Raw genomic sequence first — 15,560 nt, 5'->3', positions numbered from 1 at the left:
AATGTCTGAAATAGGAAAATAGGAATTTATAGCCTACGTGGTTTCCCCAAGTCTGTATATTGTTAATGTTTATTGTTTACTTATATAGTCCAAAGTTTGAATAATTTTTATGTCTTTACTTCTTAGATTTATTCACTTACTTAATCTTAAAAATGCTACTGGTCTTCAAAAAAATTACAAAAGTAGTGTATTCTGTTGAAAAAAAAAACAGTAACAGAAGGGCAAGTGCAAAAAGGAAAAAATAAATGGCTGATCCTATTGACAAGCCTCAGATATAGTCAATGTTATGGTAGCTTTTCAAATCTTTTTTTCTTTGTGTTTACACAAGATACCTATTGCACCACTATTTCTACTGTGTTTGTTTGTGTGTTTGTTTGTTTTGTGGTACTAGGGATCTAACTCAAATCCAGAGCTTCACACATGCTAAGTGCTTATACTACCAAGAAGCTACATACCTAGCCCCTATTTTTTTTTAAATGAAATAATATATACTTGTTTGTTTGGAACTTTTTTAATTTAATATTTTATTATGCAAATATTTTCATGCATAGCTTTTTGAAAACCAAAATATTGAAGTTGTTGTCCTTAAAGATTTGTCATTTTTTTGTTTTCTTTTTTTAAAATGTCCACAAATTTACATTGGGTATGTTGAATTTAACTGTTTCCTTATTGATATGCGTTTACATTGCCTCTAGATTTTTTTTTCTTTCACAACTAATGCTTCAGTGAATAACTTTAAGATTTCAAAAACTAAACTACTTTATTTAAAAAGATATAGTTTGCTGAGTTTTCACAGTAGAGCAGTACATGTAACATGCAAGGGACTAATTATTATACAACTTGTCGGAATCACTTCTACAGTGAATTTTCATCATGTCTGTCCTTGGGCCAAGGGCAGCATTTTCAGTCAGAAAGTATTGTTGATTTCCAAGTAGTTTATTTGTACTTATTGATCACTGAAAGTATTTGAACTGTCTTTTCAAAGCACTGTTTTAAAATTAATGCCAAGCTATTTAATTCATTTGCCTGGGACTGCTTAAAATTACAAAAGTACTTCAAGAAGAAAATACTTGTCACTCAATGTGTGGTTATATTCCAGAGATCCTCATATGCAAATGACAGGTCTTTAAGTGGAAACAGAACCTCTCTTGCTGACTTTTTGTTTTTATGTATATATTTATTTATTTTTGTGATACTGGGGATTGAACCCAGGAGTACTCTACCACTGAGCCACACCCCAGCCTCTCTTTTTTAAAAACTTTTGAGACAGCAGGGTCGAAGTTGCCCAAGCTGGCCTTGAACTTGAAAGCTTCTTGCCTCAGACTCCTGAGTAACTGGGGTTAGAGGCCTTGGTGCCTGGCTCTTATTGACATTTATCCTACAGAGAGACAAATAACTTTAAATATGTCCTTCAGAAGTTTAAATTCACCTTGAAGACCATTAACTTGAAAAAAAAAACATTTTTTGTTAAGTTTTAATTAGCTTGTGTTCATAGATATTCAGCCAATTTTACTTTTTTGTTGAGAGATGTAATACAGGGCTTAAGATTTATTCATTATGGATTGAGCAAAATGATACTATGTCAGATTCTATACTAGGTACTGGGAAAATATATATGTGTGTATATATAAATATATATATATATATATATATATATATATATATATATATATATATATATATTTCTACTTAGTTTTGCATGAGCATGTGGAATATTATTTTTAATTACTTCTAGTACATGGTACCCAGAGGTTAAATACTTTATCATTGTTTTATAGTTATGGTAAAGTATTCTGACATAAAGTCTAGACTAACCTGATGTGAGGTATAGTAGTAGACACTGGACTTGAATTTCAAAGTTTAATTTCAAAAAGATAGTGTAAATACTGGGGAATGAAATTGACCAAATTATGTTTTGAGCTTATAGAATGTATCACAGTGAATAAAAAAATAATGCACAAATAAAAAAATAAAATTCTGACAAGTTCAAGTTGTTATAAGTGAGAACATTTTAAAAAATAAATATTTAGCCTGGCATGGTGGCACATGCCTGCAATCATAGCAACTCAGGAGGCTAAGGTAGGAGGACTGCAATTTCAAGGCAACTTAGGAACACCCTGTCTCAGAATTTTTATAAAGTGCTAGGGGTATAGCTCAGTGACAGAGCACCCTTGAGTTCAAGCCCAACTATTGAAAATTGAAAATCAAATAAAATTTATCTGTTCTTCTTGTACCCTAAAACAATACAGGGACAAAATGAAGGAAGGACATATTCTCAAAGAACAGAAACTTTAAATTGAATAAAGTTGTTTGAACTTTTTACTTCATGGTTCTTATTTTTCTTTTGTATCATTGTCCCCTGCCAAACATTCCTACCTACAAAAAAGTATCTTATATAAACTGTCATTTGGGATACACTGATATGATTATCTAATTTTTTCATATTCTGAGAACACTTAAATAACATTTTTCTAATGATCTAGCCAACCAAATTATTAAGAAATGTTCTATTAATCTTTTTAGGCATTTTCTATAAAATGGGTCATCTCTCTAATGATTTGAAGATAATTGGCTGTTTCCTTGAGTGATTGTCATAGACCTTATAAAAATAAACCCCACCATATTTAAATTATAACTTAAAAATTTTAGACACTTAAAATTTAATGACAACCTTATCTTTATGACTAACAAGCTATGAAACTCCTGTAACTTTTGTTGTAGCAGTCTTAAAAACAGACATTACATCAGTTCAAGTGGTGTTTTCTTGTCTTTGATTGGACTGCTATAAATTTTATTTAGTATAGCTATATATCATTATATGTTTTCACCAAGTTTGGAAGGAAAAAAAAGTGGTTTTCAAGTTGTGTTTATTTCTTCATTTACTCTTCTATTACCCTGCCAAACAGTCCTCCCCACAAAAAAATAGTTTATTATTTCTTATAGTCAGTACTACACTAGATTAGACTATAAGCCTGTAGTATCTTCATAAAATTTCTAAGAGTTTAATTGTATGTATTTATTAAACATAGAAAGTAATCTGAAGCCCAATTCTTAAACTATCTTTTTTAAAACCTTTTTTAAAAAAATGATTCTTTAACCATAAATTTGATTCATGTTTATAAATCTGCAGTGAATAAAAATGCATGCCAAATGTGCAGCTTTGAGTTCCTCAAGATATTAAAGAATTGAATGATGTACATTCAAGATTTTGCCTTAGGTTTAGGAACTTAATGTTTTAAAGAATTGTGCCTTGTCATTTTTTATCTGAGCAACTGGCAATCAGAATTTTATATAAAAGTAACCAAATGAACAAGAATACCAGAAAATTTTTATCAACAGTTTGCTTAGACAGACTAGTCTAAGATTTCATCTTACTCCAGTCAGAATGGCAGTTATCAAGAATAAAAGCAACAATAAAGGTTGGTGAGGATGTGGGGGAAAAGATACACTCATACATTGCTGATGGGACTGCAAATTAGTACAGCCATTATGGAAAGTGGTGTGGAGATCCCTCAGAAAACTTGGAGTGGAACCACCGTTTGACCCAGCTATCCCACCCCTTGGTTTATATCCAAAGGACTTAAAATCAACATACTACAGTGACACAGTCACATCAATGTTTATGGCAACTCTATAGTAGCTAAACCTATGTGTCCTTCAACAGATGAATGGATAAAGAAAATGTGGTATATATACACAATGGAATTTAATCATCCTTAAAGAAGAATGAAATTATAGCATTTGCCAGTAAATGGATGGAGCTGGAGAATATTATGCTAAGCAAAATAAGCCAATCCCCCAAACACAAAGGCTGAATATTTTCTCTGATATGTGGGTGCTAATTCACAATAAGGAGGGGGAACTAGGGAAGAATGGAGTTAATTTGAATTAGGTAGTAGAGAGTTCAGGGAGGGGAAGCATTATGGGGGGATAGGAAGGATAGTAGGAATGAATCAGACATTGTTACCCTATGTACGTATATGACAACATGACCAGTGTGATCTACATCATGTAAAACCAGAAGAATGAGAAATTATACCTATTTATGTATGACGTGTCAAAAGTGCATTCTACTGTCATGTATAACTAATTAGAATAAAGTTTTTAAAAAGGGTGATGGAGACTAAAAAAAAGTAGAATAAAAAATCTTAGACACTGTGTAGTAATGCTGAAGTGGGAGGTCTCTTGAATATAGTTTACAGAGTTGCAAACTGAATTAAAACAAATGCTAAGAAACATTTTGGAACTTTGTAAATGATTTGTGTAAAGAAAGGTACTTCTGGTTTCAAGGTGCTTGATAACTAGAATTTACTTTTAAATTGAACTTGAATATATAGAAGAAAGTATTACTAACTTAACAGGACTGATTTAGATAAGGCAATATGAAGAGTACATTGATTTGAGGCAGGTTTTTAAAAAAGAATTAAAATACATTAATTCCTATTTATAAAAGCCACCATTGTGGCTATAATTCCTATTGATAACAGCCACCTTTGTGATCATAGCAAAAATTTTAAGTGCTTCCAATTATATCTTTACATTTTTAAAATTAGGAATTATAACAGAAAAATGCACAAAAGATAAGTGTACAGCTTAATAAATTGTCACAAAGCAAACATCCATGTAATAGCCCCCCAAGTTAAGAAATATTTGTTTACATTTAAAAAAAAACAACCCTTTGATGAATGCTTTCCAACTATTACCCAGTCCCATCCAAAGGTAATCACTACTGTGACTTCTTATACTGTGCCATGTTTTGGTTTTATGATTTTCTGAATGATTGTGGGATCTATAGTGATGTCCTGTTTTTTATTTTCATTTCTAATCTTGTTAGAGGTCTGTATCTTTATTAGTTTTTTCAAAGAATCATCTCTTAACTGCCTTGCTTACATTTCTGTGCCTTGTTAGTTCTCTGATGCTTTCAATAGTTGATTTATGTATTTTGTCCAGCTACTTTATTTGTCCTCATTGGGAGGAAGGTTTTTGTGAAATTACCTAGCTTGCCTATAATAGAATCAAAACTCATTTCAGTAAATATCTGTTTACAGTTAAGAAAGCACGGAAAGGCACTGGCTTATGGCTTACATTCCATTCATTTGGTACTCAAGTATTAATTGCACAATTATTATATCCTATACCTGTGCTAAGTGCTGAGGCACTATGATAATTAAGATAGTTTCTTCCCTTAAGTTGATGAAAGGCCAATGGAGGAGGAAGTGGTTTATAGGTACATTTTTGTGCTACTATATGGGGGAATACACACAGGAGGGTTCTGATCCTAATTCTGAGAGAAATACTTTTTAGAAGAGGCATAGTTAAGCTAAATCAAAGATTAGTAGGAACCAGCTTAGTGTAGAAATACAGTAGGGAGGTGGAATGATGAGTAGAGGAAAAGTCCAGAGATGAGAGCGTGTTTAATTTCTGGAATTCCCTGTATGACTGGAACAAAACATAGTAAAGACAATGTTAAGGTTTGGATTTGTAATGTCCTCGAAAGTCTTCTGTATTCAGAGGTGGGGCTATTAAGAAATGATTGGATCATGAGGGCTTTGACCTTATCAGTGGATTAATCCTTTGATAATTGAATGGTGGCCTACTGGGAAGTGGGAACTAGTTGGAGGAAATAGGTCATTGAAGGCCTGCCCAGAAGAGTTTCTCTTCTCCCTGGCCCCTTCTCCCATTCTATCTTTCTGCTTCTTGGCTGCCATGAGCTGAGCCTCTCTCCTTCATCATGACCTTCCACCATATTTTTCTGCCTCACTTCAAGTGTGGAGCCAGCCAGCCATGGACTGAAACATTAAAAATGTGAGACAAAATAAATATTTACTCCTGTAAGTTGTTTTTCTCAGGTATTTATCATGGCAATGAAAAGCTGACTAGCACAGAGGATAATAAATAATAGAGACCAAATCATAAAGAATCTACTTTGGTTTTCCATTCAGATGGAAAGGGGAGGGCAAGCGTGGGTCATAAATTAGTGGATTTTTACGATAACGAAGCCATAGAATAGCAGTAAGGACATTGGAGATGGGATCTGATATTTTTAGGAGGGAAAATAGAACTTGATTGATTATAGAATATGAAAGAGAAGGAATAACTGGCAATATGACTGCTATTTTCCTCAGAGAACACATGAACAACAGATTTGGGAGAAGTTGAATTTTGGATTAAATTCAGTTGGGAAAAACTAGGAAGGGCAAGTGTATTTGAAATTAATAAAGTAGAAGAGAGAATTGATGCAATGTAGGACATTTCTGATGTAAGACCTGTGGAGTGAGAGGATGGAATCCTGGGCATTTGTTTGGAAGGAGAGACTGGGGGAATAGATACAGGTGCAGATAAATGTGTGGCATGTGGAATGACAAGACACTGAGGGGTTTTTTCTCAGCTGACTTCTCTATTATCAAATGGTATGCTTGATTATCTGTTGGGAAATGATGAAGAAAGAGTTGGGTAAATTTGGTTAATGTCTTAGTCCATTTTCTTTCTTTTTTTATGGGGAAGATTCTGGGGATTAAGCTCAGGTGCTGTACCAATGAGCAACATCCCCAGCCCTTTTTTAATTTCTTGTTTTGATACAGGATCTCACTAAATTCCTGAAGCTGGCCTCAAACTTATTCACCTGCCTTAGTTTCCCAAGTCACTGGGATTACAGGTGTATACACAGTGGCTGGCTCTTAGTCCATTTTCTGCTACTATATAATGAAATAACTGAGATTGGATAATTTATAAAGAACAGAAATTTATGTGTCTCATGTTTGTGGAGACTGGAAAGTTCAAGACCATGGCACCAGCATCTAGCAAAGGCCTTCATGCTGCATCTGTTGAAAGGTGAAGGAGCAAGGTAGCACATAAGGGAAGAGAGCTCAAGAGGGGGCTTAATTTGTCCTTTATGTCAGAAACCCACTACGGCAATCCCATATTATTGACGTTAGTCCATTTACGTGGGCAGAGCCTTCATGACCTAATCACCTCTAAAGGCCACATCTCTCAACACTATTGCTTTGGGATTAGGTTTCAAACACAGGAACTTTGGGGGTGACACATTAAGCCACAGCAGGTTACCTGGAGATAATCTGAAATAATTCCTCTAGAAAATACAAAAAGGGGAAAAGTAAGAAAATAAAACTTTCCTAGAATGCTAGGCAGCAATGAGGGCCCATGGTAAGATGCCCTGGGTTCCATCTCCAGCACCATCTACAACACATAAAAGGTTGAAGATTTTTGTTTTGTAAAAATGAAATTACATTTTTCATGTTACTCTTAAATATCAGGGATATACTTTCGTATCAGTACTTAGACTATAATTTTCTTTAAATAGTTACATAATATTTTATAATATACCATAATTTAGTTAATATTATTTTATTGATATGCATTTAAATTCCAGTTTCATGAATATAAAAAGCACTGCAGAAATTATATGTATGTATTTAGGTATTAATATTTTTATTTCTAAGAGAAATTTATCAAAGTTATATAACTTAGCCAAAGGCTTTTTTGTGATTTTAAAATTTTTATTTGAAACATAACTTAGAGTCAAGAAAAATATGTAAATGTGTGTCTTGATAAGTTTTCACAAAGTCAACATATTTGAGCATCTCTAGCAAGAAATAGAACATTGGGCTCGGGATATAGCTCAGTTGGTAGGGTACTTGCTTTGCATGCAGAAGGCCCTGGGTTCAATTCCCAGCATCATCAAAAAAAAAAAAAAAGAACATTGCCAGCATCCCAGAAGTTCCTTTCATGCCTTTTTCAGTCAAAACTCCTGTCTCCAAATATAATAAAACATAAAGACAGCAACCTTAATCTATGATTAGCTTAGTTTTAGCTTTGACTGTTTTATAGCTTTCTAGAAATGGGCTTTTATACTACTCTGCTTCATATATCAGCTGTATGAATACCAAAATCACCCAGCACTGACAAGAATATAAGATATATTTATTGATTTACTAGTGCTAATCAAGTCAAAGTGCAGAATTCCTTTTAGGGAAGGACTTGGAGTGAAGGTTCAACAAAAAATCTTAGCTGAATGATGATGAAAGACAAAACACTCTTAAGTAACATCCACAATGAAGGGAACTTGGTATTAAAGCAGCATCTCAAAGAAAAATTTTGTTTTGTTTTTTTCCCCCATGGAGGTATAAATTGCATACAACAAAATTCACTGGTTTTGATGAACATTTCTATGATGAACACAGCCATGTAGTTACTATCCCATTCAAAGTAAAGACAAGACTGGCTTCATTTCTGAAAATGCCCATATGCTTCGTTTATCAAACTATCCCTCCACTGACAGCCATGAGTGACTAACCATGGACCTGTTTTCTCTCTCTTTAATTTCTCTCCCTTTAATTTAATCCCTGCCTTTGAGGAAGGGATTATTAAAAGATGGGAGGCAAATAATTGATGACAGATAGTCTTGACGTAAAGTTTAAGGGAATAACAAGCAGAAACCCTTTTGAGAAGGCTGTAGTTTAGGAGAGGCAGTATTCCAAAGGCAAGCCAAGTTTCAGTTAAAGGAAGTGGGCCAGGAGTGCTCAGTGGTGAGTGAATATGTTGATGGTGGAGTTGGGGGGTGTTTACCTCCAAATTGGGTTCCAGAGAGCATAGTGGAGAGGGTGGAAAGGGTGGCAATAAGAGTCCACCAAAATGACTTCCCTTCTGTGTTTAATAAGATCATTAACTTTCTTGAATTTCTTTTTTTTTTCTTTTAGTGACAGTACAACTCTAATTTTTCTACTGATTCTTTTTCTCAGTGCTTTTTATTTTTTCTGTTTGTTCTACAGTATTTCCTAAGCTTTCTAATGGCTTCTCTGTCCTTATGAATTAATTCCTTTCATCTTATTTTTCTAAACAAGTGATCACTAACCTTAATCTCTAGCCTAGATTTTAGGTATTACATTTCTTTCTGGCAAATAATAATTTTTTAAAAAAGAACTATCTGTGAATAGTTCATTTTATGTGACAGCTAGCTTCAGCTAAGGTATGCAGAAATTGCTGGTAAAACATTATTTCTGGGTGTGTTTGTGAGCGTGTTCTGGAAAAGATTTGTATTTGAATCTATTTACTAAGGGGTGTCATAAAATCCCTTGAGGGCTTTAATAGAACAAAAAGGCAAAGGAGGGGCAGATTTGCTCATTGCTTTAGTGGGAACATCCATCTCTTGCCTTAAAGAAATCCCTTGTAGATCTGTAGAGGAAAAGGACCAGCCTTAGTTGCTGAGGCGCCATGTATTGTGTACATGTATGAATATGTAACAGCAAATTCCATCAATATGCACAGCTATAGTGCACCAATAAAATGTAGGAAAAATTGTTAGGATATGATATAGGGGGAAGAAAAGATCTTTGTAAAGGCCTTCAGATTCAGAGTGGGATAATACCATGAGCAGACTTGTCCCTCAAACTTGCACATGGCATATTATGGGATTTCCCAGCTTCCATAATTGAATGATCCAATCTCAAAATAAATCTCTTTGTAGGTATCAATATATGTTCTGTTGGTACTGGGATTGTGGCTCAGAGGTAGAGCGCTTGCCTAGCATGTGTGAGGCACTGGGTTTGATCCCCAGAACCACATAAACAAATTAAACAAAATATAAAGGTATTGTGTCCGTCTACAACTTTTAAAAACTTAAAAAAATGTATATATGCTGTTGTTTCTGATTCTATAAAGAACCCTAATGCAGTACTCATTTAATAAAACAAGCAAAATTTGTACATAGATATTTATAGCATTTTTATTTATAATTGTCAAAAACTCAGAAGCAAACAAGATGCCTATTGGCAGATGAGTGAATAAACTGTGGTATATCCAGATAATGAAGTACTATTCAACAGTAAAAGGAAGTGAACTATTAAAACACAAAAAGACACGCAGGGACCTTCAAATACACCTTAGTAAAAGAAACCAATCTGAAAAGGCTATATACTATTGAGATTCCAACTATATGACATTCTGGAAAAAGTAAAACTATGGAGACAACAAAATAGGAGGGTTTCACCCTCACTTAAAATCATTCTTTGACCTTGCCTAGTTTTTGGCCAACCATTTCTATTTTTTATGTCATTTTTGACTCTTTCCTCTTTTCATTTCATTCATTTTCATTGACTCTCAAGAGGTGTGATTCATTTATTCAGTAATAGATCTTGGTGACATTAAAATGTCTCTGACTAATTCTGTCAGTGTGAAGGTAATTATTTTGTTCATAGTCACCAACTGGTAGGTGATATAAGGGTATAGGCTCTAGAGTATAGGCTCTAGCTCAAAGCCTTAACACTTCACACTTTTTTTTTTTTTTTTTTTTTTTGGTATTGGGAAATGAACCCAAGGGTGCTCTACCACTGAGCTACACTCCCAGTTCTTTTTGTTCGTTACTCTGGGACGGGGTCTCACTAAGTTGCTGAGACTGGCCTTAAACTTGTGATCCTCTGGCCTCAGCCTGCCATATCAGTGGGATTATAGGCATGTGCCACTGCACCTTTTAATACTTAACTATTTTATATCATTACTTTAAGTATATAAACATATTGAAAGTTGAGTAGAATCATGTATGACAACATCGAAACAGAAAACACTCAAAATTTCAAATAATTTCCTCAAACTATTTTTCCCTGTAGGGAATAGTATGGTGTAGTAGATAAAAATCTAAACTTTGATCTAAATTTCTAGTTTGAATCCTACCTTTGCCCCTCTATAAATGATAATTTGGTACCTTCCAGTAAAATGTTTGTACTATTTCTTTTTATGGTTTTTCAAAGAATCAAATTTAATTTAAATTTTGCCATATTTAACAAACTTTTTAAACTTACATATTGAGTCAAACTCTACTTTGTCGTTTCAAGATTTATTTAATCTGATCTTTGTTTCTTTTTCCTTTTTCTCCAGTATAGGCTCTTAGCTCAAGTTCTCATATAAACATGCATCCTGTACTCATTCTTGTTTTCCTGCCTTCCCCATTGCTGTTCATTTTTGCCCATAGTGCTCATTTTCTTTTCCACTCTTCTGTCATTTAGGGTATGGCTCCTCTTTTCAGTTAATTTGCATCCATTGCTGGCATATTTGTGGCGCTTTACTTTTTTCTCCCATTCTCTGTAATTATAAAGTTCTCAAAGTGTAGACCACAAACTGCTGTTGGTCCATGGTGAGATAAGGAGCTTACATTAAAATGTAAATTAACTATCTCAAAAACACATTGCTCTGTTCAGTTTTGTTTTTCTGGTTTTTGTTTTTGTTTTAATGCAACATTTTTTTTAATGATGCAGCACTGCATTGATTTATATTCTGTTTAAACGCCATCTCATTTGTAGACTAATGTTTTGAAATTACATGATGCAACTTAATATTTGAGATCTCTGTAGTATATAATGGGGCATAGGGGTGGTGAGTTGAAGGTGCTAGTGAGTATAAAAGGACTTTTGTCATTTTTGACCATGTTGCATTGGAATCCTGTTCCTGGAATTCCTTTCTTCCTAATTTTTTGGTGGCAAGAAAAACCTGTTTGTTATTGCAGGTACTTTTCTAGCCTCCTTTTTGTTAGGATACATGAGCTTTAGACTTGGCTAAGCAGATGCCACAGTATCTGGTGACACAGAAAAGGAGGAACTATATTGACTATTCTGTCAGTGGTGGCAGTAACAGGTGTAGTATGTTTTCCTAGAACTAATTTTGCTGCTACAAGTTTTAAAATGTCTTAGGCTTACTTTGTAAGACAAGTTGTACACAGTAGAGATTCTGAATAATAACAATTCATTTCAGTATCTACATTTAAAATTTTCAGTGTGCTTTAATGGACAATGTACTGCAATGTATGCCTGAAGTACTTGAAATGCAAATTTGGGACAACTTTACCATCTAAATGCTTGGCTGGATTAAGCGCCTGATGAGGATGGTTTTTCAACAAGTTGGAGTAAGCATGCAGTCGGTGAGTGCTCAAAATTCATTTTTAAAATCTAGACATTTCGATCTTTTAAGAGTTTTTCTGAGACAATTAGATAAGTTCTATATGTGATCAATATTTGAATTTAATATTTATATAATGTTTAATTTGCTCACTATTTATATAATAGAAAATCTTTTCCCAGCATCCTGAGTAAGGGAATAACTTTCTGGGGTAAGTGGAAAACTTAATTACTGTATCATGTGACCATTAAAAGCAACGCATCTGTTACTAGTGAGGGAAGGCTTAAATATACAGAAAAATCATGTAATAAAATGTTTGACTCACAGTTGATAACTTAGTGTTGTAAAATTATTAATATTGAATTATGTTATAATGTCATTCATCAAAGTCAAAGGTAAGTCATGCCTCCTAAATATAAACTTTAACGAGGAAGAAAAAAAATTAGTTTATTATGATCATTCTATTCTACAGATGTTAGTTCTGTTCTTGACATTTTTTATAGGTATTTTATACGATACATAAATTTTATTCAGATCCTCTGTGAAGTTATGAGAGCAACTGTGCCAGGCACATTTTGTAGAATACTTGTTTCTCATTTTCAAATTCAGTGTCTTAGTGTCTGTGATATGGTATTAAGTTTTATTAAATATATAGTTAGATTACATCATTTGAATATGAGTATTCTAGTGTACTTCTCAGTTTTTAGTTTTTACTTTGTGTCTGAACTTTGAATCTAATTCCCCAAGGCTACATCTATTTGGAGATATAAAAAGCAGAGGACCAATTACAATTACATTTATTTATTTATTTATCTGTTTATGTACTGCATGGTTTTGAAATTATTAGCTTGAAGATAAATAATAGGAAAATAAATTACTGATATTTTCATCTTTTTCAGATACATGTTCATATGTTTTGAACATCCTTTTATCACTTATATACCACCATTTGGCTACATATAGTAGATTAACATTTTAGTATTTATACCAAAAGAGTTTCTTTTCCTCTTGCTTCCAGAAAGAAGGAAAGCTTCTTTTATTTCAAATTCCCCAAAAAGTGAAGCATTTTTATTTCTATTTATTTGTTGTTTTAATGAGAAATATAGTTTAGTGGTAAGATTGTTGGCGCTGGATTTAAATAAACCTGGATCTGAAATTTGCCTCTGCTGGTTATTCTTTTCATCTTCAAAATAGGAATAAGAAGAATTGTGTGTAGCATAAGGCCTTGTATATAGTGTAGTTGCATTCAATAGTAAAAAGCTTCCTGGTTTGGCTTTGTCCCCCACTTCCCCCACCTCATCAGGCTAATATGACTTGGGCTAATTTAGGCCACCAGGCCACTTACAGAATTCTCTTAGGCACAAGTGACATTTTGTTTAGCTTTGTTTATTTTAAGTTGTAAAATGGATGTCTTTTGTCAGAGAATGGACTAATTCAAAATATTGTAATTAAAACTAAGGGCCCTTCCTATTAATAGAAGATGAGCAGGATCTTTTTTTTTTTAATGTGTTGAGACTAATACATAATTATCAGCTTTAATCAGTTTGCTGAAAATCTGTATAAACTCAACTTTTCTTCTGAAATAAAGCATTTTGATCTTTTGGAGATTTTTAATTTCTAAGATTTTTGGAGGGTAATGGCCTCCTGTTAAATAATCAAAATACAAAAGTATAGCCTTTACTGTTGGACATCTGAAGAGAAACTTTCTTAGCTCCACTTTGTTTTTTTTGTTTTTTTTTTTTTTTAAAGAGAGAGTGAGAGAGGAGGGAGAGAGAGAGAGGGAGAATTTTCAATATTTACTTTTTAGTTCTCGGCGGACACAACATCTTTGTTGGTATGTGGTGCTGAGGATCGAACCCAGGCCGCACGCATGCCAGGCGAGCGCGCTACCGCCCGAGCCACATCCCCAGCCCCTTAGCTCCACTTTTGTCTGTCTGTTCCCCACCCCCTCCCGCAGCCCCACATTCACATATATATGTGTGTGTGTACATATGTGTGTGTGTGTACATATATCATGTGAACCCAGTTTGATTCCAAATTCCTTCCTCTTTTTAGACTATTTTGCAACCTCTTACAATAGAAGGGGAAGAAGACTGAATGTTTATTAAAGACATTATAAATATATTAACTCACTTAATACTCATGGACTCATGAAGCAGATATTGTTCCCATTTTATAGTCGAGAAAATGGAAAATCAATACAGTGATCAGCTTATATAGGCAGTAAATCAGTAGAGCCTGCCTTTAATGCCAGGTCTTTGTGCTGCCATGGCTTAGAATTCCTCTTCACTGTCCTCCATTTTGCCTCAACATTTGTTTGAATGCATCCAAACTTTTTTCTCAATGTATTATATTTATATGCCTAAACAAAAACATTATTAAACTAAAGAAGAAAGAATAGTATGAAGCTAATGTGATTCCTATTAACCTTAGTATTTTATGATAAAAAAAGATACTATGGTGAATATCTACTTTGTATTAGAAAAATAATAATATGTGAGAATTATACCTTTTTCTTTTGTTCTTTGGAGGACCAATATAAATGTGATTAGGAATTTAGAGCAGGGAAGAAGAGAACTGATAGAAGTTTAATCTTCAGTTAGGAATTTTGAAATTATCAAAAAGAATTTCTTTGCTCCATTCTTCTTCCCTCTCCCCAGTACACACTTTTTATATTTCCCTGGGTCCCTTGGAATGTAACAGTTTATACTTTGTTGGATCACAGACTCCTTAAAAATTTTATCAATGGCATGAACAGTTTTCCTAGAAAAATCTTATATACACATAGAAATTTGTATATGTATACATGAATCAAATTATATCAGTTTATCTAAAAATCTGTATTTTCTTAGAATTTATAGTTTCTTCTGTTAAATATTTTCTCTTGAGTAATAATATAAATTAGACTCATTTATAACAAATGAATTGCCACATAAAACTTGAGTGCAGTTATCACAGATGAGACAGATGATGCTTCAGATTCTAGCCTCACACATCAACACTTCTACAATAGCATTTCACAATGTTAAAAAGAACAAATTGCTTTCCTGTTGTCATCCTCCTCCTTTCTGTCATCACTTTCCAATACTGTTGCTAAATGTTATGGACTGTCATTACTAGACGCAGACATGCACACATACACACATACACAGACTCATTAGATTATTTATAAGCTGTTTTTATAGATAAAGCATAGTTTTTCTGTTTAGTGAGTTCTTAAGGGAATTGAATTCTTATTTCTCAGTGAGATCAAATTATCTAGCAATGACAGTTTTCTCCCTGACTTCTCTCTTAAATCTGAAGAGATATTAATGACAGTTTATCTTTAGAAGGAGCATACCCTTCTCCAAACCAGTATATTGACAAGACACAGTTTAGCCACAAGGTAAGGTAGGAGATGCACTTGGGTCATGCAGCCTCCTGGTGCACAGATGGTGACTTTTCAGTGCCATCTGTTCACTGTTTCTTCACAGCCATTTATAATTTCTCTCCTTCCATGAGTACTGAATAGAAAAAAAATATATCAAGACCTACTTTTGGAGTTCTTGGAAGTCTTTCCCCTTAGTTTTTGTCTCCTCACTTTAGTCTGGTGGCTGTTCTTTCTATATATCTATTAACTTACGTAGAGTCTTGCTTCATATTTCCCGGCGCTAAGT

The 15,560-nt window shown here is 33.7% G+C and overlaps 1 protein-coding gene across 3 annotated transcripts in view; it reads left to right on the top strand.

Moving 5' to 3' along the window:
* Window positions 1–15,560, top strand: part of MTFR1 (mitochondrial fission regulator 1) — a 52,192-nt gene that overhangs the window by 5,400 nt on the left and 31,232 nt on the right. For all 3 annotated transcript variants that reach the window (XM_081265942.1, XM_081265940.1, XM_081265941.1), the window contains exon 2: window positions 11,783–11,926. In XM_081265942.1, the coding sequence (XP_081122068.1) occupies window positions 11,861–11,926 (66 nt within the window). In that variant the 5' untranslated portion in view covers window positions 11,783–11,860. The remainder of the gene's footprint in view (window positions 1–11,782; window positions 11,927–15,560) is intronic.

Source organism: Spermophilus citellus (genome assembly GCF_964194105.1).
Source record: "Spermophilus citellus genome assembly, chromosome: 14".
Classification (NCBI taxonomy): domain Eukaryota; kingdom Metazoa; phylum Chordata; class Mammalia; order Rodentia; family Sciuridae; genus Spermophilus; species Spermophilus citellus.
The sequence above is the reverse complement of the archived record's forward strand: the minus strand, read 5'-3'. Positions and strand labels throughout refer to the sequence as shown.